The sequence below is a fragment of the Nylanderia fulva genome, unplaced genomic scaffold (genome assembly GCF_048542155.1).
Source record: "Nylanderia fulva isolate GAGA-0341 unplaced genomic scaffold, ASM4854215v1 Scaffold3, whole genome shotgun sequence".
In the NCBI taxonomy this organism is placed as follows: Eukaryota; Metazoa; Arthropoda; class Insecta; order Hymenoptera; family Formicidae; genus Nylanderia; species Nylanderia fulva.
Genome location: NW_028190368.1, coordinates 1,772,854 through 1,798,043, shown reverse-complemented (window position 1 = coordinate 1,798,043; position 25,190 = coordinate 1,772,854). Strand labels below are relative to the sequence as shown.

At 36.2% G+C, this 25,190-nt stretch overlaps 4 protein-coding genes across 10 annotated transcripts; 2 read left to right on the top strand and 2 right to left on the bottom strand.

The window, feature by feature from the left end:
• Positions 1-124: 124 nt before the first annotated feature.
• parvin (beta-parvin) lies at positions 125-3,173 on the bottom strand. Of its 4 annotated transcripts, none has more exons than XM_029322838.2 (6): positions 3,062-3,173; positions 2,345-2,485; positions 1,590-1,853; positions 1,077-1,471; positions 741-984; positions 125-647 (listed from the first exon to the last, which is right to left on the bottom strand). In XM_029322838.2, the coding sequence occupies exons 2-6, from the start codon at positions 2,457-2,459 to the stop codon at positions 571-573; spliced, it is 1,095 nt and encodes a 364-aa protein (XP_029178671.1). In that variant the 5' UTR covers positions 2,460-2,485; positions 3,062-3,173; the 3' UTR covers positions 125-570. The 4 variants fall into 4 exon arrangements, with proteins under 4 accessions (XP_029178671.1, XP_029178694.1, XP_029178685.1 ...); XM_029322861.2 differs by having other exon boundaries at positions 2,345-2,480; XM_029322852.2 differs by lacking the exon at positions 3,062-3,173 and adding an exon at positions 2,996-3,059.
• Positions 3,119-5,940, top strand: park (E3 ubiquitin-protein ligase parkin). The gene is made up of 8 exons (XM_029322827.2): positions 3,119-3,616; positions 3,699-3,900; positions 3,993-4,350; positions 4,428-4,623; positions 4,703-4,855; positions 5,189-5,314; positions 5,385-5,469; positions 5,675-5,940. The coding sequence occupies exons 1-8, from the start codon at positions 3,359-3,361 to the stop codon at positions 5,782-5,784; spliced, it is 1,488 nt and encodes a 495-aa protein (XP_029178660.1). The 5' UTR covers positions 3,119-3,358; the 3' UTR covers positions 5,785-5,940.
• A 153-nt stretch (positions 5,941-6,093) lies between these two features.
• On the top strand, positions 6,094-12,854 carry LOC114946362 (pyruvate dehydrogenase phosphatase regulatory subunit, mitochondrial). 2 transcript variants are annotated; one of them, XM_029322820.2, is made up of 15 exons: positions 6,094-6,195; positions 6,613-6,875; positions 7,031-7,243; positions 7,435-7,598; positions 7,687-7,850; positions 7,942-8,125; positions 8,292-8,497; positions 8,584-8,899; positions 9,382-9,539; positions 9,630-9,778; positions 10,083-10,290; positions 10,357-10,446; positions 10,570-10,749; positions 10,831-11,031; positions 11,143-12,854. In XM_029322820.2, the coding sequence occupies exons 2-15, from the start codon at positions 6,628-6,630 to the stop codon at positions 11,350-11,352; spliced, it is 2,691 nt and encodes an 896-aa protein (XP_029178653.2). In that variant the 5' UTR covers positions 6,094-6,195; positions 6,613-6,627; the 3' UTR covers positions 11,353-12,854. The 2 variants fall into 2 exon arrangements, with proteins under 2 accessions (XP_029178653.2, XP_029178649.2); XM_029322816.2 differs by lacking the exon at positions 6,094-6,195 and having other exon boundaries at positions 6,210-6,875.
• Positions 11,935-24,892, bottom strand: Not1 (CCR4-NOT transcription complex subunit 1). Of its 3 annotated transcripts, none has more exons than XM_029322807.2 (19): positions 24,084-24,892; positions 23,157-23,369; positions 22,627-23,064; positions 22,268-22,564; positions 21,018-21,958; positions 20,766-20,916; positions 19,549-20,550; positions 18,877-19,209; positions 18,574-18,687; positions 18,232-18,480; positions 17,840-18,142; positions 17,337-17,579; positions 16,581-16,997; positions 16,099-16,359; positions 15,790-16,010; positions 15,505-15,711; positions 15,033-15,153; positions 13,181-14,709; positions 11,935-13,090 (listed from the first exon to the last, which is right to left on the bottom strand). In XM_029322807.2, the coding sequence occupies exons 1-19, from the start codon at positions 24,180-24,182 to the stop codon at positions 13,015-13,017; spliced, it is 7,215 nt and encodes a 2,404-aa protein (XP_029178640.2). In that variant the 5' UTR covers positions 24,183-24,892; the 3' UTR covers positions 11,935-13,014. The 3 variants fall into 3 exon arrangements, with proteins under 3 accessions (XP_029178640.2, XP_085340301.1, XP_085340302.1); XM_085484175.1 differs by having other exon boundaries at positions 15,027-15,153; positions 24,084-24,891; XM_085484176.1 differs by having other exon boundaries at positions 15,027-15,153; positions 21,018-21,955; positions 24,084-24,891.
• Between the last annotated feature and the right edge of the window lie 298 nt (positions 24,893-25,190).

Genomic DNA, 25,190 nt, shown 5'->3' with positions numbered 1-25,190 from the left:
TTTTTTACAGTAATTCTTTTCCATCCTGTATATGATGAAAAATACAATTTATTGTATTTCAGACATTAATCATACGCAGCTGTTTCTTCATAGCAGAATAGATTTGTATATACGAGAAAATATATAATAGTTAATATATTTATTAACGAAAATATATTCACAGGTTTATACAAAAACATTGATATAGAGTTAAAACTATTGTATAAATAAATATTATCTATAAAATATATATTATAACATGTATATATGTATATATATAAAGGCACATTATTTAAAATTTTTAATGTGTATGTTTTGTTTTACCTTTATCTTTTTACTTATGTAGCTCCATCTTTTTGCTTATTTAGTTAAAACAAATATATTTACATGTATTTATGTTTTGAAGAGAAGAGAAGATAAGAAAATAACGTGATAAAATGTAAAAAGCATCATTAAAAAACTAATTATTAAACACGATAGAACTAACTCTTTAATGGCAGTCACGTCGTAATTGTTAGCATAATTATATTATCAATCTTAATAAGATATTGATTGTTCATAATGTCAGATCAAATGCACACATACCTTTTATTAATTTATCCCCTTATATTTTGTGAATAGATTATATAAAACGCGAAGGGTAGACTTCAGATCCAAATTTACGATATCTGTAAGAGAAGCACAATTTAAAAATTCAAAAAAATATCAACAAGAAAACTTTCTTGTTATTTGTATAGTTAAAATAGAAATAAAATACAAACCTTCAGGACGAGCTTTGGGTTTTGGTAGCCCAATGTCTCGCATAATATCAAATGCAAATGAAACATTATGAACTTTCTGGTCAATGGTTTTTGGTGTCAAATGAAAGCTACCTAATGGGACAAAAAAGCCTTCCAAGAGACCAAGCAGCAAAGTCAGGAAAACACCATCGTGGAATTGAGTATCCAGGTCAGTCACTTCCAAATGTACTTTGCTCAAGTGTTTATTTACGAATGTTACCAAAGACTAAAAAAAAATAGAAGATTAACAACAACAAAATCAATATAATTGTAAAAAAATAAAAATCGTGAAACATGAAAACTAATCGATAAACTTACTTTCTTCACAACAGCTAATTTATCGGGTGCGTGATCGAAAAGAGTATCGAATGCGTCGCGCTCGCAACGCATACCCAAATCGTCATATGTCGTCGTTAGTTCTTCTCTCACCGTCCTGTGTATGAGCTGACCATCTTTCTTACGCACCACAACCACTTGAGCGGTGACTCTTTCCGGGAGTCTAACGGGAGCGCGAAACAGTCGAGCTAGGCTAACTAGCAGATGCAAAATTGCGACAACGTTTTTCGAATGTACAGATTCGACGCTCCATTTGTAAGGCGGATATCGACCCAATACTCGATTAGCGGCAGACAAGACAACAGTGAGTTTTTGCTTCTGTCCTTCCTCGGATTGAGTTACTTCGGGTACATCCAGTTTCTCTCCAGTCAATTTTTCTAAGATAAATTTTTTACAAATAAATAAAAATTTTGATTGCTTTTATTCTGTCACAGACAAAGTCAAAATAACTCTTCTATAATCTTTCTACATTTTAAATTATAAACATTTGTTTACCTAAAAGTTTCTGTAGCACTTGTCCATCATAAAGATCTTCGAGAATATCTTTAACAATAATTCGCTGATCAGCCAATTCGTCATTGATCCATTCAATTAAAACAGATATCAATTCCTGCAGTTTGGGATCTTCCAAAGATTTTGGTTCTATCATGGAACGTTCTTCATTCTCATCAAGAGCATATTCCTCTGGTGGCATATCAGGGTTGGCAGCATATCCAGGTGAATCGATAGCATATTTCCCTTCTTCCTGGACCTCTTGTACTAAAAATGTCATATTTTTATTATATTAGAGTATTTCTTAGTCTCAAATATTATTATATTTAAAATAATTTAATAAAATTTCATCACAATATATCAGAATTAAATTTCTAATAGAAGTATCAGTTTAAGAAAATGCACATTAAAATGGAAAAAGTTTATTGTTTACAAATAGATAGAATTCATAAAATAACACGTCTCTTGTACTAAAAATGTCATATTTTTATTATATTGAAGTATTTCTTAATCTCAAATATTTTTAAAATAGTTGAATAAAATTCCATCACAATATATCAGAATTAAATCTCTAATAGAAGTTTCAGTTTAAAAAAATGCGCATTAAAATGGAAAAAGTTTATTGTTTACAAATAGATTGAATTCATAAAATCGTCTCGCTCCATATAAGGAAATATACGTTTCGTTGATCAGTGACGTAACCAAGTTTGCGAGAAAATTTCAAATAACTCGAAATAAATATGAAAATTAGACGGTACCTTCCTTAATGCGTTTCTTGCGCCCAAGTGTTCCGATTTTATCCCAAAAGCTCTCCTCCTTATCATCCTTCTTCGCGATCGGAGTCCGTGGTGACTTGGGCCGAGGAGACGCCATTATTGAGGGACTCTTGTCTATCTAACCTAGAATTAATATATGTCCTTTTTCAATACAGGATAATTCATAAAAAATCTGCATCGCTTTACGTGAATTTAAAAAAATTTCTTTACGATTTTTTAATAAAGCTTACAAATAGATATAGATGATAAAAGAATTTTGCACACAAATTCAAGTATTGACACAAATGTCAAAAAATGCAAGTTTGAGAAAATTGATTTTAAATTTATCATAAATTATATTTAATTTTTTACACACAAAATAATGTAGTAAAATATATACCAGCTTTAATGATAAATATTAATTAATTTATCAAGTAAATTATATTAATTCAAAATCGGACAAAAATGTGTTTTTGCAATCACAAACTTTTGAAAAGTATGATACACTTGTCATGAATCATCTTGTATGTCGAATTAAAGTGTATGGAGAATACATCATTTCTTAAAATAAAACTGTAGTATGTAATGTAAATGCAAACCTTATTTAGATGCCATTATCACATTAATTAATGACAATTTTATGCAAAAACTTACAGAACTCACAACGAATTTTGTGTTCACGATTATTATTATTTTTCTTTTTTATTATAATGCACTTACGGTTGATTTCCTGTATTCTAGATTTTCCTCTATCCTTAATCAGCTGTTTCTTTCTCCTCCCACTTTTGACATTTAACCACGTGACGTAAACACGTGGTTTTCATCTCACTTACCTGTATAAAAAAATACAACACATCTCCATAATTCAATTATATTTTAGAAATGAACTGCTTTGTGTGCCTTTTCCGGATTATTCGTAAAGTATGAGAAAATAAATAAATTAACCAAGTCGTGCATCGAAAATATTTCTGAGATCGCGAATCCAAAATTCACGATCAGCTGATCACGCTGCGGACTATGAGCTTCTTGTTTAATTTAGTGAAAAACGCATTTCTCGGAATGTTGCAATTATTATGGTTCGGCAAACGTAAGATATCGAGTTCTCTGAGCATATATATTAAAACAAATACCGGGAGCACACTCTCTGTCGAATTAGACCCAAAATGGGATATAAAGAACTTGAAGGAAATTGTTGCGCCTCGGATGGGAATGGCACCTGAAGACATAAAGATTATATTTGCAGGTAAAGAACTGCATAATTCGACTATAATAGAGGTGAGCTTATTTGTATACATATACACATGCAAAAGTATTTTTCTACATTTGTGTATCTAATTACAATATTATAATGTTACAGGAATGCGATTTAGGTCAACAAAGTATCTTACATGCAGTGCGTACACCTCATAGAATGCTTAATAAAAGGAAGAATGCAAATCCTATAGAGGAATCTATATCTGAGACATCCGACTTGAATGACAGCAGTGGCAGCAAACCTATGAACGAGACACTTATGGATCTACCTTTGGATGAATCGGATCAAAATGTATCCCTGGAAGGTGGCAATGACATATTGATTTATCGTAATAATTAATTCAATTAATAAATGCAAGAGATTAATTCGTTTTCTCTATATTTTCATTGTTGACAGAGCAGCAGGAAAATCGAGCGCATTTTTACGTATATTGTTCAGCGCCGTGTAAAAATGTGAGAGTAGGTAAACTCAGGGTCAAATGTGCGAAATGCGGCAGCGGCGCTGTCACCGTCGACAGAGATCCTCAATGCTGGCCAGATGTATTGCAATCAAAGAGGATAACTGTAAACTGCGAGAGTGATTTTTGTCCTGCAACCTCGAGCGGAGAGGAGACAGAATCTCAAGTTTCTTATGCACATTTTTATTTTAAATGTGCGAATCATCCTAGTCTAGGAGAAAATGATGAAGCCGTACCACTATATCTTGTAAAGCCAAATTTAAGAAATATTCCTTGTCTGGCGTGCACAGATATCAGGTATATAGCTTTATGATAGAATATATGAGAAAAAATTTAATAATTTTTTTAAATTAATACTGTATTTCTTGCTGTAGAGATACTGTATTAGTATTTCCATGTGAAGCTGGTCATGTGACTTGCCTTGATTGCTTTCGTGAATATTGCACGGTACGTTTACACGAAAGAAGATTTGAATTTGATGAGGATTATTATACTTTACCATGTCCAGCTGAGTGTCCTAATTCTTTTATCCGTGAAGTGCATCATTTTCATCTTCTTGGCACAGAACAGGTCTGTAACAGAAAACTATTTTTATAAGCTCACTATTTGATTTTGTAATTTTTCATTTATGTTTTCAATATATATATAGTACGAGAGATATCAGAGATTTAGTACAGAAGAATATGTTTTGCGTATTGGTGGTCTTTTGTGTCCAAGACCAAATTGTGGAATGGGCATTATACCACCATCTATGGAAGATGATGAAGAGTGTCGCAGAATCCAGTGCATTGGTGGATGTGGTGTAAATAACTCTTTATGCAGAAAAAACTTTTATATTTTTTTTATATTTTTTATAAAAATATATCATTTTAATTAACAGTTGTGTAAGTTGTATCAAAAGTAACACATTTCTTTTCTGTGAGTATAATTTCTCTTATCTAAATCTAGATTTTATTAATATTTTTCTTAATTGTAATATTAAACAATTTCTTTAATTATCCACATCATTAATATTTAAAAACTGCAGTTATTTATTTGACTATTCATTATTTGACTATTATTGATCAATCATACTCTGATAAATAATCAGTTCATCATTGTAATTCTTTAATTTAATCTAATTATTTTTTTTCAGTATGTTTTTTGCAGAATTTGTTTACAAGGATATCATGTAGGAGAATGTGAGTCGCAAATGTCAGACACATCTACAAATATCTTTTCTTCTAGACATTATTCAGTCGATCCTCTCAAAGCTAACGAAGTAAGTTAGTAAGTCTATACATTAAAAGCATAGCTTTTTTTAGAAATTAACTTTACTTGTACCTTTTCAGGCTAAATGGGACGAAGCTAGTAAAAAGACTATACAAATATCTACAAAACCTTGCCCGAAATGCAGAACTCCTACTGAAAGAGACGGTATGTCCAAATTAACTTTTAAGAATTAACATTGAGATATAACTGGACTGTAAATACAAGTCTTATCTTATCTGATAAAGTTCAAGTACAACAGACTATATACAACACTCTGGAAATAGTTTTAAAAAATGTATAGATCTTATCAACTTTTTAAAAATATATCAGATATTTCTCATACATATATAAACAAATTGTTTATTTACAGGAGGTTGCATGCACATGGTGTGCACAAGAGCAGGATGTGGTTATCACTGGTGCTGGGTGTGTCAAACGGAATGGACTAGAGAATGTATGGGCAATCATTGGTTTGGATAATACATTGGAAGGAAACTTTGTGTCAGTTTGATCATAACATGTATGATAATTTGAAAGTTATATATACATATACATGAGCATTATTATAAAAAAATTTTCTTATAGGATATATTATATATTTTGCAATAAAAGTAATAAATTATATTATGTATAATATACCCTTTTTTAAATTAATTAAATGTTTTAATTTTAATATACTATTTTTAAATTTATATATATATATATAATATATCATTTTTTAAATTTATATATATAATATACTATTACTTTTAATTTGTATATATATATATATATATAATGTACCATTTTTTAAAAATTTTGCGTAAACATATATATATGAAGTTGATGTTTACATACATATATCCATATCAATGTAACCAATTAGGATGACGTGACTGTTATCAGCGCCACGTGAGTATACATCTTGTTCTTCTTTCGCTTTCATTCGCTTTCTCCCTCTCTCTCTTTTCAACAAAATTTCGAATGTAGAAGAGGCAAGGGGGACGTAGAAATGTCGCAGTTGTCGAAAGCGGCTATAACCTTTCTTTATCAGTGTTGTGATTACTAAGATATCTAAAGATAATATTTAACTTTTTGTGGTAAAGAGACGAGGAAGGATAATTTAGCTTCAATAAAAAAATGGATAAACTCTAGGTCAAATGTATGGCAGATTAAAAAATTAAAAAAGTTGTATTATAATTACTGATTAAAAACGTCAAAAACACGAAACATGTATATGGAAGAAAAATTGTGCGAGCATATTTATTTTTTTGTAACCCGAGAGGAATGATAGAAGAATTTTAAAAAGGCTCATTTTTTTTACATTAGCTGAAACAAATCAAAATGTGGAAACGATCCAAATTGTTGTATGATAGATGCGCGTCGCAGAAGAGCAGAGTCTTTTCTCGCAGTCATAAAACGGCGGAAGTTATTACGAAACTCGCCGGTGCAACATCAGAAGACTCTGAGTATGCACTTCCTAAAGAAGCGCGAGTTGTCATATGTGGAGGTGGAGTTATGGGTGGTGCTGTTGCGTATCACTTATCTCTCATAGGATTGGGACCGGAGACTGTTTTAGTAGAAAGCGGCAGGTGTGAATCATCTCTGTAAAATTAAATTTTATATATCTGAATATCAATATATTTTTTTCTTATTTTTCTGATTTATATGAAAATATATTTATATATATTCTGATATATATAAAAATATATATTTTTATTTTATCTTACACATCTGTATATTTTAGACTAGGAGGTGGAACAACATGGCATGCGTCAGGATTAGTGGGAGCCTTCAAGCCCAGTCTAGCGCAAGTGAAACTTGCTCAAGACAGTATTGCCCTGTACGAGGAATTGGAGAAGAAAGGTCTCTCTACAGGCTGGAAGCAATGTGGCAGTCTTTGTTTGGCAAGGACGAGAGATCGTATGGTCTCATTCAGGAGAATGAAGGCACAATCTGTGTAAATATTTTAATAGATACGATAATTACTACAACTAAACATTTTGGGCCATATTATGAACTTATATCTAAATGTACCTCTAAAGTTAAAAGTACCTCTAACTTTAGAGGTACTTTTAACTTTATTTACCTTTTTAACTTTACATATCTTTAACTTTTATTTTTATATTTTGATTTTTTTTAATATCTTAGGTCACGTGATATCGAGTGTCACTTAGTTTCGCCAGAAGAAATCCAGGATCTATGTCCATTATTACACACTGAAGATCTAGTTGGAGGATTATGGATTCCAAATGATGGGGTTGGTGATCCATATCAAATTTGTTTGACATTGATCGAAGAAGCGCGACAAAAAGGTATTATGCTTGTAAAGTTGAAAAATTAAGATATTTACAAAGACATATTACTATGAGTTTAAATTAAATATTTTTCCATTATAATTAGGTGTCACAGTATTAGAGAATTGTGCAGTTACAAAAGTTATTAATCAGAGTGGCCAAGTAAAAGCAGTGGAAACAACACAGGGTACCATTGCATGCCAACATTTTGTAAACTGTGTTGGATTTTGGGCACGAAATGTGGGTAAATTAAGCGAGCCATATGTAAAGGTCAGTATTTGTGTAATTATATAGAAAAGACCGAAGGAAGATTTTCTCGTTGATGGAAAAATAACGCATTATACTCGCATTTTACATACAGGTACCACTTCATCCAGTAGAACATTATTATTTACACACTCAACCTATTGCTAATTTAGATCCGATGACACCCGTTATACGCGATCTGGACGGATATACCTATTTTCGAGAGAACGACGGACGACTGTTGGCCGGTGGTTTCGAGCCAGTCGCGAAACCAGCGTTCGAGGACGGTGTGATTCCTGGTTAGATGTAAATTTACTTTTTCTGCTACTGAAACAACTAATTATATTGTTTAAATGAATGTTTTGAAAGTAATTTACAAACTTAATTTAGACTTTTTAACAATAAGTATATTTTTAATGTCATCATGAGTACCCGATTAAAAAATTGTGTTATTTATTTTTTTAGAGGGCACAGACAAGCGATTTTTACCAGAAGATTGGGATCACTTTCACATTTTATTGGAACAGATGTTACTTCGAATTCCCAGTTTGGGAAACGCAGTCCTGGAGAGACTCTGCAATGGACCGGAAGCGTTTTCCCCGGATTGCAGATGGATCGTAGGAGAGGCTCCAGAAATACGTAATTATTACATCGCTGCCGGAATGAAAACGGTTAGTTAATTGGCTGATCGTTCACATTGGGTTCCCAGGATTCTTCAAATAATTTAAATATATATATATTTTTTTTTTTTTTTAAGGTCGGAATATCCGCTGCTGGCGGAGTCGGTCGCGCTACGGCGGAACTGATAGTCAACGGATCAACCTCGCTGGATATGTACGAATTGGATGTCTCGCGTTTTCTGGGACTGCATAATAATCGCAAGTTCCTGCGCGATCGGGTGCGAGAGGTCCCCGGAATGCATTACGCTCTGCAGTATCCGCATCACGAGTTCAAAACCGGAAGGAACTTGAGGATGTCGCCGATCTATCCGAAACTGAGAGACGCAGGCGCCGTTTTCGGTCAGGTCATGGGTTACGAGAGACCGTCCTGGTTCCAACTGGACGATGATTGCGGTAATACTCAATATTATATGAGATTCACATGTACAGATAGTGTTGTGCTTAAATGATTTTAATATTAGCTAGATAAAGATGAGATGGAAATATGTTCATTTTAGATAAGATACAGATTATTTTGTTTTATAAATATATCTAAATATATCTAGATGAAAGATAAAATTATATGGTGATTCATCTAGATAATTTCCACAGATAATATTATTTTTAAGACCGCTTATGTAAACACAGTTATAAAAAATGTAAATTATAAAAGGGATATAACAATATATTCATATTTTTATTTATAAATTTTTATAAATATTATAAATATTATAGATAATACATATTTTTATTATCTATATAAAGATAAAATGACGCCAAAATTTCATCTAGATGATCTATATAATTTTATTTAGATAACAGCAAATACTGTATACAGATGATTATTATTTTATAAAAATAAAGATTTGTTTCATTATGGTGTATTGAAAGTATAGATTTGGAGTTCCCCGATGGTTTTCAAAGATACAAAGTAGCTTACACGAATACCTTCGGTAAGCCTCCTTGGTTCGACGCAGTCGCCCAAGAATATGCAGCTTGCAGAGAAGCGATCGGTCTCAGCGACTATTCCTCCTTCACCAAGATCGACTTATGGGTAATTATTAAATTCCAAGGCTTGCAAGTACTTCAATTAAAAAATAATCTTATGATATTCTTCATATCTTATATTTTTTATATTTTATAGTCGAATGATACGGAAGTCGTGGATCTATTGCAGTATTTGTGCTCAAACGACGTTGATGTGCCTGTGGGAAGTATTATTCATACCGGTATGCAGAATCATCAGGGCGGTTACGAGAATGATTGTAGTTTAGCGCGAATCGCACCGAATCAGTAAGTTACAACGAATAAATCGTATTGTGCAGTCGAGCTAGTAGTTTTTATTAGGCCTGTTCTTTTCAGCTAAACTGGCTGAACTAGTTCAGAGTTCATAGGTCTGTTGTATGACAAAGCAAGTCGAAGAATAGTAAGATAAATTTTCCTCTTCGTACAAAGCTTTATTTCTTGAGAAAAACTTTGATAATTAAAAAATAATGATTTCTTCCTGCTTGTATCGTCAATATTGCGGATCTATGTGAACAAGGAAAATGAGATGTATAAATCTGAAAATTGTGTATATTTGAAAATTGGATTTTAGTTACATGATGATCGCCCCGACTATTCAACAAACACGTTGCAAAACCTGGATCCACCGTCACTTGCCAGCGGATGGTTCAGTTGCCGTATCAGATGTTACATCGGCATACACCGCGATTTGCATAATGGGACCGGCCACCAGACAGCTGCTGACCGAATTGACAGACGTGGATTTAAATCCGAAGAACTTTCCGTTTTTCACGTTTAAGGTAACACAAACTTGAAACAAGGAATCTCGAAAATAAAAAATTTGACTTTATTTATTATTTCATTAGGAGTTGGATGTTGGACTTGCCAATGGCATCCGGACGATGAATCTAACGCACACCGGAGAACTTGGCTACGTTCTGTATATTCCAAACGAGGTAACACAACATCTTTAATCGTGCAGTACAGCTTTTGCTCAAAGCGAATAATAAGAAATTTTTTCCTCCTGATTTATGTAAAGCTTATGCGAAATTTTCTAAATTGCAATTCTGTAATTTCAGTTTGCACTGCACGTTTACACGAGGTTGATAGACGCTGGAGCAAAGTACGGGGTGAAACACGCTGGTTATTACGCGACGAGGGCTTTGCGCGTCGAGAAATTTTATGCATTTTGGGGACAAGACTTGGATACCTTCACAACTCCTTTGGAATGCGGAAGATCGTGGAGAGTGAAATTCGATGTAGATATTATTTTATAAACAGCAGATATTTTTACGCGTGTGCGTAAACTCCTATTCTGACAGAATCCTTCCATTTCGCAGAAGGGAGTCGACTTCATTGGTAGGGACGCTCTTCTGAGGCAGCGCGAGCAAGGAGTCAAGCGCAAATACGTGCAATTGCTGTTGAACGATCACGATCCCGAGTTGGATAATTGGAGCTGGGGCGGCGAACCTATTTATCGAAACGGAAAGTATTGCGGGATGACCACGACGACGGGTTACGGATTCACTTTCAAGAAACAGGTAAAGCATCAGGGTGTTTTTGCTCGTCCTCTTTATTTATAAATCAAACCCGGAAAACTCGGACGATAGTGTTATTAACATGGTTTCTATTTCTCCCCGAATGTCGATTAGGTGTGTCTTGGATTTGTGCAAAATTTGGATTCGGAGGGTCAGCCGCAGGAAGTGACGAACGAATACGTATTGTCGGGCGATTACGAGGTGAACGTCGCGGGCATCATGTTTCCCGCAAAGTGCCACTTGCACAGTCCGAATCTACCGACCAAGTTCCCTGATAAAGAGAGAGACGCTTATCACGCTACGCGCGACCAGCAACTTTTGTGATCCTAGCGATAAATGTATCGAATATATGTGTACGTACACTATTTACGACATTGATTCGTTCAGTTTTCCTACGGGAGGTTGTGGGAAAAATGTATACTTGTAATAGGCTTCCAATCATCACTGATTATCACAATTGATTAAAGGAAATTGAATATTTAATATGATATATATATATATATTAATAATATATATAATTATATAAATATTATATTAATTTTATGAGTTATATAATTGTATAATTATATGGAAATAATATATATAATTATATATTACTCATAAAATTATATAAATATATTAATAAACATTAAATGATTGTATATTAGTATAAATATAATTGTATATTATAAATTCATATAATAATATATATCATATTAATATTCATATATATTGACTTATTTTAATATTATTTTAATGTGTTATTTCTAATTTACTTTTTAATATTATATCTAATATATTTTATCACTCAACGCAGTATATTTCAGTGATTGATAATAAGTGTCAAATCAGTCTATCTGCGCCAGTCGACTTGCTGAAAGCATCTCACACATTTACACACATAAATCAATACACACTTACGATATCTATCCATAAAAACTCAGTAGTATATATTTATCCTTATTCGTCAACAACTTTTTACATGCAATATTGTATCATTGATTTTCATCTTACTGTACATATAATGAAAAATGTGAATATATTTCTAAGTTTACCCCTCGCATAGAAACGGAATTAATCAATGTCGGATTGTGTGCAAAAGATGTATATAGCAAAAGATTTAACAAAAATTGTTTAATATGCGCGTAATCGCTTGTAAAAATCGCTACATCAAAAAGAGATCAAGAATCACCTTTCAATTTCCGGTGCGCAGTGGTACAAGCTCGTGCGACCAGAATTTTATAGATTGGATTCTTGATTAATTCGATGAACGTAATGAGATCTAAAGATCACAATAGAGATTCTCCAGGACAAAGGATCGTGTAAATAAATTACATTGGATATCCATTATCCAGCTCTCTTTCATCTTGTTACGTAACTATTGTTTTTAAAAAATCACACGTGTGTATATATATATATCTATATATATATATAGATATATAGTGTATATATCTATATCTATATACACTAATACTTTATACTATGTCACAGGTTTTGAATGTATTTCGTGTACACTTAAACAATATAATTCCTTCTAATATGTATTGTATATTCCTCCTATGAATTATCCATCTCACACTGCGCAACATGTCTCTCTCTCTCTATATATATATATATATATATATGTATCGTTCATTTAAAGACACAATTGTAGTAATTGTACATGTGCACACGCGAGAATTGTCCGTTTTGTATTTGCTGAACACTATTTGTTGGTTACGCTTGAACTCTTGTTTCACTACCGTACACCTTATTATGTATATACTGACATTTTTGTATCACGTAATACACAATGTCGTATATGTATGATACACAGTGTGAAGTACATTGGTCGAAAGACACATTTAGTGAGGTGTATAAGGGTTTCTTTCCTTTCTCTCTCTTTCTCTCCTTCCGATTTAGTCAAAGTTTCTCTTTATTAAAATATTAATAATGTTCGCTTACACACTAATATGTATTATCTTACTGTACACATATGTGAATGATCGTGTAAAGGGAAACGTTCTATCACTCCGGGATCTCCGTCTCCGTGGTAGGCACCTGTTTCTGCACCATACACGATCTTGCTACGGATTCGAATAATCTGAAACAAAAATCGAAAGAATTCAAATTTGAAAGAAGAGCACAAATTATTATTTTCAACTATTTCTAAGTTGGAGAAAGTAAGACTCACTTTTCAATTTCCGGCGCACAATGTACAAACTCGTGCGACCAAAACTTATAAGTAGGATTCTTGATCAATTCGATGAAAGTGATGAGAAGACCCCACGGGTGCGGTCTGTTAACAATCAGTCTTTCGAGAAGAACCCTGGTGATCTGCTCCTGGATAGCTTCCGTGTTCGCTTCGGCGAACAGGTAGAGAAGTGTACAGCTGAAGTAATGCGTGTGACTGTTGGGATACCGCAGCTGATTCGCTATGGCGTTCAGGAATAAGTAGCGACCCTCGGTGTCGAGGTCGACCGCCAGATTCTGGAAGATGTCCATGTGCGCGGAGTGCGCGATCGTGGACATGTTGGGTGCGTGGCCCTTACTGCGAATGAACGCGATAGCCTGCGTCCCCACGTAGAGCACCAGGGCATTCATCAGCTGAATGTTGTAACGTACGCCGGCTTCTTGCGACACTTGTAAGTTGCTGCGCAGCTCGGACAGAAAGGTGACCGGGGCGCGAGCCTTTAGGTAAGAGTCGAGCTCTTTCTTGAAAGTCAACGGTTGTATCGTGGATGCGAAATTGGTGAGAACACGCGGAGCGTGCGCTATCTCTTGGAGCATGTCGACCTTCAGGTTTGGCGTGAACGGATCAGGTAATCGCATGTTTCTTGGGAAAGCGCTCAATATCAGATTCCTCATTTGTATACAATTTGGAGGTATCACGTCGCAAAATCCATAGTGATAGTCGCAGAGGAACTCGGGAAAGTCGTGCAACAGCACCAGCAACACTCTTAGGGTACCCTTATAGAGGCTAGTCACAGGCTTCGCGAGCTCCGCGTTACGTAGATAGGGCGCTAGGTACTTGAATAAGTCGATGAGAAGTTGGGCGTACATGCCCCAGCATTTTTGCTGCGGCGTAATGGCGAGCATACGTCCTATGAAGACTCGGTGCGAGACCAATTCCAACCAGGCGTAACAGAAGCCGGATGCTTTCGCCGGACGCAGAATGTGCAGGGTGTGACAGAAGGCCGTCAGTACTTGAAAGTTGACCGCTTCCAGTACCGGTTCCGGCGCGCAGAGCTCTAAGAAGAGCATGATGAAGATTCTGTGATACGGCAACTGTTGAAAGTCGATACCGCGTATCTCGTGGTCTTGCAGTAACACTCCGGCTACGATACCGAGCACTTTGTTCAAGAGATTGATCTTAGTGTGAGTGTTGGTGGCATCGCCGGAATGCTTCACTAAGAGCGCCACGAGACGTACAAACGCGTCCAGCGAGTGGAAGCACTTAGCACGCATAATAGAGGGAGCTGTAGAAGTTTCCGAGAGAGCGCGATAGCAGAGATCGACACACATCTGTGTGCTCAGCTTGAAAAATCTCGTGATCAAATCGTCCGTCTTGAGAATGCCATGGATATTCATCTGATGCACAAATATACTGAATGCTTTGGTAGAATCGCGGGCGTGCTGCGGACTGTGATGCATCTGTACCCATTCGCGCAATAGATACTCTGTCTTTTCCATCAGTCCTGGCGGATCATCGAAATCACGAGCCTGTAAAGTGTAAATAACGCACGACGTACGTCAATCATGATCATAGTTACGGATATCGAAAAAGATAGAGATATTCTGTACCTTTTGTTAACAATTATTATTTCATGTATTATGGAAAAAATTATTTTTACTGATATTAAATCCTATAATTTCGAATAATTTTTAGTTAAAATATTTGTGTAAACATCAACTTTGCTAGTTATATTTTTTTATTTTTTAATTAATAAGATACTGAGACAATCTTGTTAAGGCAAAGTACAAAATACCACAGTTGGAATAATTTTATTTGAATCAAATAATCTGGACAATCTACTTACTCTCACCTGCAGGATTCCGGAATGAATGTGTGCTGTAGGTCCTGCTGGAGCTCTGTCTACCAGTACACCAGAATCATGATTGGCACGCAGTGAATCTACTAGACTTGTTAATCTGAAGAGCAAGATTCTGAAATAATATGAATCTTATATATTATATATACTTGTTTCTAATTTAGAATTATAATTTAATTAACTGAAGAAATTTTCGAATGTACTATAAATCTGAATTTATGATGTTGAAATGTTATCCGATGTAAAATGCACGCAGACACTTTGTTCACTTAAAATGCCTCATCTTTGACAACAAAGGAAATAATCAAATGTAAAAGAATAAGAAAAAATATGGTTATATTTTATGTCAAAAAGAGATCTATATTGAAAAATACTTTAGAATAATCCTGATTTTAAACAGAAACAGACTAGTCTATCGTTTGAGTAGTTTTTTAAAACCTAATATTTATAGGAATTTATACGATACCCTTCTGGAGGTGTTCTATGATGAGACATTCGAGCCAATATTTCAATCGTATGGAACAGATCGGTCTCGGTAACATGAGTTGCTTGTCTCTCATCAATCAAATAGAGCTGAACCAATTGCATGGCGAATGCCGTTGCCATGGTGTTTCCTGCCTCCATAGCTTGTGCTAGAGCTACGTCGTATTGTGGAAGACTGATCAAATGAGATCTGCGAAAAAAATAAGGTTCACAATTAATTAAAATCTTTCGAACAGCTTTTACATATTATGTGAATTTAAGATCGTACCTTATGAGGTAATCCACAGCTTCGAAATTGTATCGAAATTCTTCTCTGCACTCGGTTAAACAACGAGTCACATGCTTATTGGTCCATTGCATACCATACGCACGTGGATCCTGAAGACACTTCAAGATACGTAAGTGCAACTCTCGGTAGCGTTGTATAAGATTTTCCGACTCTATAACCCCGCTAGAAATGATAGGCCCATCCAGCAAACCTTCGACAGCCTGGAACAATCATAAGTCGTCTTGATGAGTCTCATCCATCATTTAACCAACTGAATACCACAAGTTTATATTATGTTGAGTAACTAACTTTCTTTAACAACGTCATAGCAGCACCGGCGTCTCTTGATCTTCTAGTAAGAATAATCGATTCCAGAAGACTGTGAAGAGCAGCATGCTGCGGCGGAGGCGCCGCAGGTCCCATGGCGGCCAACAGAACTTCCGCTTCCGCGGCAAGTTTCTCCAACATAGCGCCCACCTCGTCATTACTAACAGCCACGTAGGCCGCTACTTGTTGCGCTGTGGCGACTGCCACAGCCGGATTAGGCGTGAACGCAGTGACGGGAGTTTCCTTTGAGAAATTAAAAGATAGAAAAAATGAGAAAAAAGTAGAACGAGATATTCCGTCTCACAAATATTTCCTATCATGTTTTTTTTTATATATATTTAATATATATAATAATTTTATATATATTCGTATTTTTTACATATATTTATATTATATATAATAAATTATATATAATGATTATATTACATATATAAGAAACACGAACAAAGAGAGAAAGTTCTTACATTGATAGGTTTCGGCATGAAGAGCGCTTGTGTGTCCCGGTCGGAAAGCGGCAGGAATCCTGGAATATTCCTGGCAAATTCTTCATAAACTGCCATCTGCTGTGACGTCACACCGCCGACCTTCAATCGGATTTGCTCCGGCATTCGTTCAGCTTGATACTTAGCCAGAGGATCGCAGTATCGTCGGCCTTCTTGCCGAGCGATTTTCCGCAGTTCCATCTCGCTAAGTAGCCGCTTGTCCATCTCCGGTATCGCTTTCTCGATAGCGGTCTTTTGTACAAATGCGCACGCGAGTTCCATGTTATCAGCAGCGACCACATTCGCCGCTTGCTCAGCAAGCTCCTTCTGCTGCGGGGTTGTACCGATCAATGCCGCGAGCAAGGCTTGTTTCAAATTCGTGCTGATGGATGCCAGAATCTATAACGAAAAAATGGAAGATTAATTCTATATCATAGTCTATATTTGGCTTAAACATTAACATGCAATTATATTTTTTATTACTACATATATGTAAAAATCTTTTTCAAGCAAAAATTTCTTAATATTGTAAGTTTTTTATATCGACTTGTAAATTAAAATTTGAAATTATTCTTTCTTTAAGATTATTTCAAAATCCAATTATGTTTTTCTTACATTATATATAATATTATATATTAATTATCAAACTATTGTGTAATTAAATCAACCTTCAAAATTATTAAATTTTCGAAAATTTTATTATAATTTTTTTTTTAATAATACTTTGTATAGACTTACTTGATCGCGACACGTGATCATGGCCATGCCGGCGGTTAAGTTGCGCACCATGTTACGTCCAGCAGTTCTTATTCGTAATTCTTCTGGATCCAAAGCAAAATCTTTTCTCACTATCTGCTCGCTAGTTGTAAGAGCTATCTTAATAGATCTATCGACAACAGGATGAATCCATTCTTGAATCGCTCTTTCGACAGCTGGGCGAACGAATTGCTTCAGATGAGGATGCGTTTGAAATAAGGGCAACTGAAATCAATATATCCATAAATAATGTATATTCTTACGTATGGAAGATTACAATATATATAAAGATATTAAGGCTCCTGGATCCTCTTTGTGACAATGTTAGAGTGTGCTAAAACCATCTGAAGTGCTATTTCATTGAAATATCTTTTTATTTTGAAATAGTATCTAAGAATTCTTAGCGTATATTTTCTCACTTCTTACGTCACAATTCCAACATGGTCGGCGAGGAGCCAGAAGCTTTAATAGAAGTCTTAATGTACCTGACTGTTGATAGTAATGTGCTGTGATATATTGGCGATTCCGGTGACAGATATATCCATATAATTGAATCGCGGTTCAGGTGCGCCGCCAGTTGGCAATGAGGGTGTCGTATTCGCGGGAGGCGCAGTTTGAGGATTAATAACTGCGCTGCTCGTCGTAGATGCGACCAATTCCTCTATAGGCCCCTGAGATTGTTGCTGTTGATTTGTAGTAGGTTCCGATTTTTTGTTCGGATTCGACAACTGGTATTCTAAGTTGCGCAACTTTTCGGGATCTTTCAGATAAATGACCGGTTTTAGTTCCTATGAAGAATCAAAATTCAATTTAAATTGTATCGCAAATCGAGAATCATTATAGACTTGCTGTAAAACCAAATAAATGGCACTCTTACCCCAACGTCGATGCTCAGATTCTTGCATAGTACCTCTATTTCAAATTTCAAATTTAATTTCAAATCAGGCTCCTGATGAAGTTCAGCCAGAACATTCATAATCGCCATAGTCCAGGGATTTGGCGGACGAAACACGCGACTTTTTGCACAACTTTCAAGCACTTTTGCGACAAAGGGCACTACATAGAGTAGTTCTTGCTGCCCTTTGTGATATGCTTCGACGAGTAAACTTTTTAGATCTATGTCTATCTGTTGAGTAAATTAAAATTCGATTAAATTTACACAATACGAACAATAATGACACCATAACGTACAAGGTGTTTACACTAAATAATAATATACCTGTAAAATAGGCTTATTCCTGCCAAGCGTTAACATTCCGAGCCAGTGTCCTAAATTTTTCAATAATGATCGATCCGAGAAATTAGCTATTCCCTTATCGCTTCGTAAAAGTACCTAAAATAAAATAAAATTTATGTAAAAACTTGCACGAAAAATTCATAGTCTTCTTCATAGATTATTGATTTCCGCAGTTCAAATGCAACCAGCGAATAATACAATAATAATGAACTAGCATCTCTCGTATGGATTAACTTATTTACTACAAAATTTTTCTTACAGTTATTATTACATTATTTTATTTACCTTGATATTTCGAAATGTCTCTCTTGTGACCATCTTATTGACTTCAGGTAGTTTTATACAATCCAGAAAATTCGAGTACAGAGCATGAAAATTCAATTCTATACTGGCACGTTTCATCACGAGGTATTGCGCCATCCACGGCCAATACTCTTCCGTGACAATATCGCGAATTTCATCGCACTTCTGTTGCAGATTCAACTGACTGAGATTATTGAAAATGAAAGCCGTTTTGTCCTGTAAAGCTTCCGGTGGCGTCGTGATTTTTTCCTCCTTGTCTGTCGCCACGAGCAACGTATCGATGTTCGTTGCATTGGCGACCGAAGGCATAGACGGCTGCGAGAGAAACACATATCTCATATTATTATATTTTTAAATAAAATAAAAAAAAATATAGGGCTAGTTTCCCTAGCGTCGGACGGTACCTAATATTGGACATGTATAGTATCTATGAAAGTAAAAACGCGATCGAGTGATTGTATCCGTGATAAGGCAGGAAAAGATTAGATATGATATAAATCCGGTATTAGGTGCCGTCTTGCGCTAGAGGAATTCCTCCTACAAGATGTCCCAGACTTATTGTGCCATTCGGTAATGGACGATTTTTGAGGCAATAAAAAATAAAAAATAAATAAAAAATTTAAAAATAAAGAAAAAAAAGCTCGTCGAACTTACTCTGGCTGAAAGAGACGTAGTTGGAGTCGTAGACGGTTTCGCCTGCGTGGTACTAGTCGTGATGGTAGTCGTAGTCATGGTTTTGTATGGAGTTGTAACCGGAGCCAACATAGCCGCCAGAGTTTTCGGAAGAACTGGACCCTGAGGTCTCGACGGCGGCTCTTGGCCTTGCAGCCCGTATTCTATATACTCTATCAGATGCGGCGGAAACTCGTTGAAATGCGGAATCGTTCTAACGTGTTCGCAATAAGTTTGATAATCCTTCAAACGGCTCTTAAATCGGTCCAAAGCCGTTATGCCAAAATAGTACATCTTGCTACCCTCAGGTTTCTTCAGCGCATCAAGGACGAATCTCAAAGCTAGTCCAAGAGTCATATAACTATTGACGAGGCCCCTCTCGATAATTCCACCGAACAACTGTGCCGTTATTTGCAGTTCTTTCTCCGGATATTGCGGGAAGAATCTATACTCCTCGAATAGATTCCGCAACATACAGTTAAAGACTTCTCTCTCCCGTCTAATGCCGGAATCTTGGAATTTCTTTAACATATCGAGCACCTCGTCGATCGACAAGGTCGGATGCGGCGGATGATTGTATATACGTTGAAAATAGCTGTTCGCCTCGTCTTCAACCTCTTTGGACACGTTCTGTCCCATATCTGGAAATAGATTCGACGTTTCCGGAATCCTCGCTTTCTCGATGCCGGTCGGCGGTCCGAGACGTCCCCCTAATCCACCAATCGTACCACCGGGAAGCACAGACGGTCCCTGAGTACCAACTGGACCCGAGTGTAGCTGCGAGGATAGGGGTAACATAGGGAATGGACTCGGAGAAGGTCCCATGAGTCGTGAAGGAGAGCCAGGCGCAGAAACTAGAGGCCCTAAAGCGCCAGGTAAGTTGAACGCGGAACTGCTTGGAGGTCCGAGACCAGTACCAAGGCCCATAGTTGCAAGATTTGTACTGAGATTTCCAAGAGGATCCACTTGTTTTGAAGAAAATAACTGTGGAATATAACATCAATGTATGTAATCACTTAAAATGACATAATATAATAATTTTATAATAGTATAATAATATAATAGCATACTTAAATAATGAAACAAAAATGCAAAAAAATTGTAGAACATCAAACTCTTTTTTGTATGTATAGAAAGAGTTAAAGAGAAAATAAAATATTCATGTTAAAAAAAAAAATGAAGAAAAAATATCAAAATACCTGACTCCCCAAAGTTGCCGGATTAAATGGTTCTAATCCTCGATGTCTCAATACTCCCGGGGGTGCCTGTCTCATAGAACTCTTACTCAACATTAGACTGCAATTCTGCACCATCGTCATTATTAAGTCCGATAGTTCTTGAGATACACTTCTATAGTATGCGGAAATAAAAAAATCCAATGTACTTTCCATATATTAAAAAATAGATAATAATAAATTAATCTTAGTTTATAAGTTCCAAAGAAAACATACCCAGAGCAAACTTGCAAACAAGCCAATATCGTAGTGAGTGTTTCCTGTGGTAACTGACTCGCTTTAGGAACTGTAGGATCTTCCTTTATGGGACCCATGACTTGAGGACATCGTCGTTGCAGAAATTTCACACACGCAGCAACGAAAACTTCTCCGTGATCTCTTATTTTATCTGTTAACCATTTTTCTAGCTTTAAATATTCTCTTCGAGACGCCAAACAAGCGAGATCAATGACGAATGGAAAAGATTGCGAATTAAGTAAAGCGGAAAGAGCCTTTAAATCTTGCGCAACATCTAAAATTCGAGATAATCTTGTTTGATCATGATCACCACGTGTATACCAATCTGCCATGGCGTGCATTATAATCGTTTTTATCTTAGCATTATTCGCATGCCACGCGTGGTGCAGTATCACAGCAGAATTTGGATGATTCCCGAGAAAAATTGGCAATAGTGTGGTAAACAATTCCTGTCTGAGTAAAGTAAGCGGTGGATTGATTTGTAATAATGCCAGGACTAACACGTCCGGGCAGTGCTGGACTGGCCACTTAAATATCTCCTGCACAGAATTATATAAGCCTCTTTCAGCCATATGAAGAAGTAATTCGACTATGTTCAACGATCGCCATGTTTGTCCTTCCTTGCTGTCGCTTTCAGGCGCTGCCTTCAATACGTCGACGGTTACCGTATGATACGGATAGTCGGCGAAACAAAATATATCCGGACATTTAAGAATCTGTTGAATCAGAGAAAATTGACCCTCCACGTTATCCCAGTGTCGATAAAAAAGTTCGACCGGAAACAAATCCGGCGGATATCCTTGATGTTGGAGGCCTAATTTGAGGCCTGTAATCAACAGGTTTAAACCTTGTCTATCCTTGATAATAAACTCTGCATGGTCCAACTTCACTATAACATCGTTCCAAGATAATGTAGACTGCTGAAATGTAAACACATACGATTTTTAGCTATTTATATATTATTTAAATTATAAATATAAACAATTTACTTAAGCAATAAGTAAACTTATAATTTTAACAAAAGATGCACAATCATGCATATATTTATAGAGTTCCTCGATATTTGTTTTACTTTTCAAGCTATTCAAAAAATAATTCTTGAAAAGTAAACAAATCTGTGGCCCAGACTTATAAGATTATAGTTGGTCTCCGAGAAATGATTTCATAATCAAGAAACACTGTGTAAAACTATGTAGCAAACATAAAATACCGGACAGATAAAAACTCACTATTTCTTTTAAAGTTTGAATAAACACTTCAACGTTCCATGTCGTGGGGATGGCACTATCCGACGATTTCTCCTTACTCGAGTCCTGCGAGGCAGCCGAATTGCCCCAAAATGATTGCAAACCTCCAGCATCTTCGAGGTTGCTACAGCTACGTGTCATTTGTGTCAACACACGAGCAACGCATGCCGGCGATATTTCTCTCGCGCCCAAACCCGCCAATGCTGAACGACATTCGTCCACGCTGCTGGTAAAGCTATATCCTAATTCCATAATCAGCTCCACTAAAGTATTGTTATCCTGAAATTTAGAAAACTATAAATATATAATCTTTCAGTACTGAAATTCAATTGAATATTAACCATTTGATTGACAGCCATGTTGAACTCTATCTTGAACGGTGGTGGTACTTCCCAGTCTCCTGGGTACAAGAATGGTGCTAACACCACTGGTACCAGATCACGGGGAAAGTCGCGCCGAAGGTTTTGAAGAAATTGTTCCTTTGCCTCAACAGGTAGATTATAAGGATTGCTGGTATGAAAAACCTGGCCTAGTATCAACTGAAGAACCTGTGGCAGAGAATCGTGTAGACCACCTTCGTGATGTTTGTTACTTGTCTCGGAGTTTATATAATTCTTTATTAATTCGGGCAGCTGCTTCTGAGTATGCTCTAAGGCTAACAAACGGATTTCTGTGTTTTCCGAATGCTGTAACGCAATCGCAAAGGCAACCTCCTGCACCAAAGTTAAGCCAAGTGTTTTTTTTAAATTGACAAAAAACTTTGGAGAGGGAGTCAATGTCTGAAAAGAAAATATACAAAAGAATTAGCATGTATATTCTGCGTCATAAAATTTATTTGCTATAATAGTAATATATAATCATGCATAAGTACCTTTTGATGATGTAAAGGATTATCTATAGCAAAGCACAGGTTAGATATAAAACAAGGTTTGCTCAATAAACTGTTGCACTCCTGTTTCAACAACTTTGCTTGATAATAATCTTGTGCGCTCGACTCCGACAGTTCACCCTTAGAGAAGTCAACGTGCGAGATCAGACAGCGTAAGAAATGTCGGTCTGCTTCTAGACCCTTCTGCTGTACCAACTGCAAAGAGATCATCAGAATTAAAGTACAATTGTTTAAAATTATTCAACAATATATAAACACCAGTACTTTATATATATATATATATATATATATATATATATATATATATATTATAATTTACATTTAACACACCCATGTTACAAATAATGTATATTTTATCAAAATTATAATTTAGAAAAAAAAATCTTCAACGAAGGGTAAAAATGTACCGGATACACGTCGTGATTCGAGAATGTAAAAGAAGCTTATATTTGTGCGAGGTTGAGATAGAAAACGTAAGTAAACACACCAGGTCGACGAGCGTGAAAAAAGCCCGATCTAGAACATGGAAACTGTGTTAGAAAAAAAAGAAGAAAAAAAAAGTAGATAGATATCGGTTCGAGCTGGGAAGGATAAGTCATTTCGAAATACCTGCGAGGCTGCGTGCGCGTATTTTTTTCGCGATTACGCAGCGACGTAGATCGCGAGGGGACGCGAAGAACCGCTAAACGAACATTTCGCATCTGTACCTCGGAGGTTTGCGTCTCTCGAAGGTACAAACGACAAAGAACGGAAACGGGGGGAGGGGAGGGGGCTGGGATGGGGTACGAGGGGCAGGAAGGGAGGGAAAGAAAAAAAAGACCTAGATGGATCAACCGACGAGATGTTTTTTTCCCTCGTTTTGAAAATTTCGAATAAATTCGAAAAACATACACGTATATGTATACTTACGACCGATATCTGCTTACAGCTGTCCTCGTAATTTTTCTTCAAATTCGCAACCAAATAACTGATTTGTGACAAAGTAATATACAACGAGTCCAGGTTCATAGTTCCATGAATACGACCTCGAAAGCTTCAAACGCGTTTGAAGCTTTCTTCGGTATCCACGAATTGCCGCCGCCCCGGATTCTCTCCTCCTCGTTAAAAGCATAAAAGTTACATTGGCGCAATCCTATGACCAACATCGGGATTGATTTATTATTGGGATACGGATTTCACAGCAACGTCATGGCGTGAGCACAACACGGACGAGGCTCACTCGAAAACACGTAACAGCACACCAGACTCTCCCCGAATCTCTCCCTCTCTTTCTCTCTTTCTATTCTGTCCTTCTCAATCTCTCACTCTCTCTCTCTTTCCTTCTTGCGTCACCGCGAATATTCGTCGCGACGAAAACGTTTGTACACAAAAAGTCACAATTCGCACTGAATAGAGGATCGTGGCCACCGGTGTCCCGTCTCCTCGGATTCGTCCATGACGATGACGATGCTGCTGATAATTATGATGGCGAAATCGGGAAGAACGGCGAGATAAGGGTGCACGAAATTCCTCCTTCTGTCTGGAGATGCGCACTCGTGGGGCTCCGGACTCGTTCTATGTACAAAGTACAATGACGCTGCTCTCTCGGATGTATATATGTATATATATGTGTGTGTGAATAGGCACCGGAACGGATCCTCGGGTGTTGAAAAGCAAATATGGCACCCACAACGTTGCTCTGTATATATATATATATATATGTGTGTGTGTGTGTGTATATTTACAACTGCGTATTTCTGCGAACAAATATATTAGTTTTATATTTTTTTTATTTTGCCCTTTTCTGACAAAATCTCGTAAAAACATTTTACCTCTTTCCGGTAAGAACACGCATAAACACTAAACGTCATGTCATGTGATTGGACATTGAATGGACAGATTTTAGGGACTTTAAAAATTCTCTAGTCGATAGCCAATCGCGTTGGATCTACGTGTTTTCTTCTTGGACAGCTTCCAACGAAACTTAAAACCCGATATACATGAAAGCATAAATCTATATGAGAAATACTATCCTTT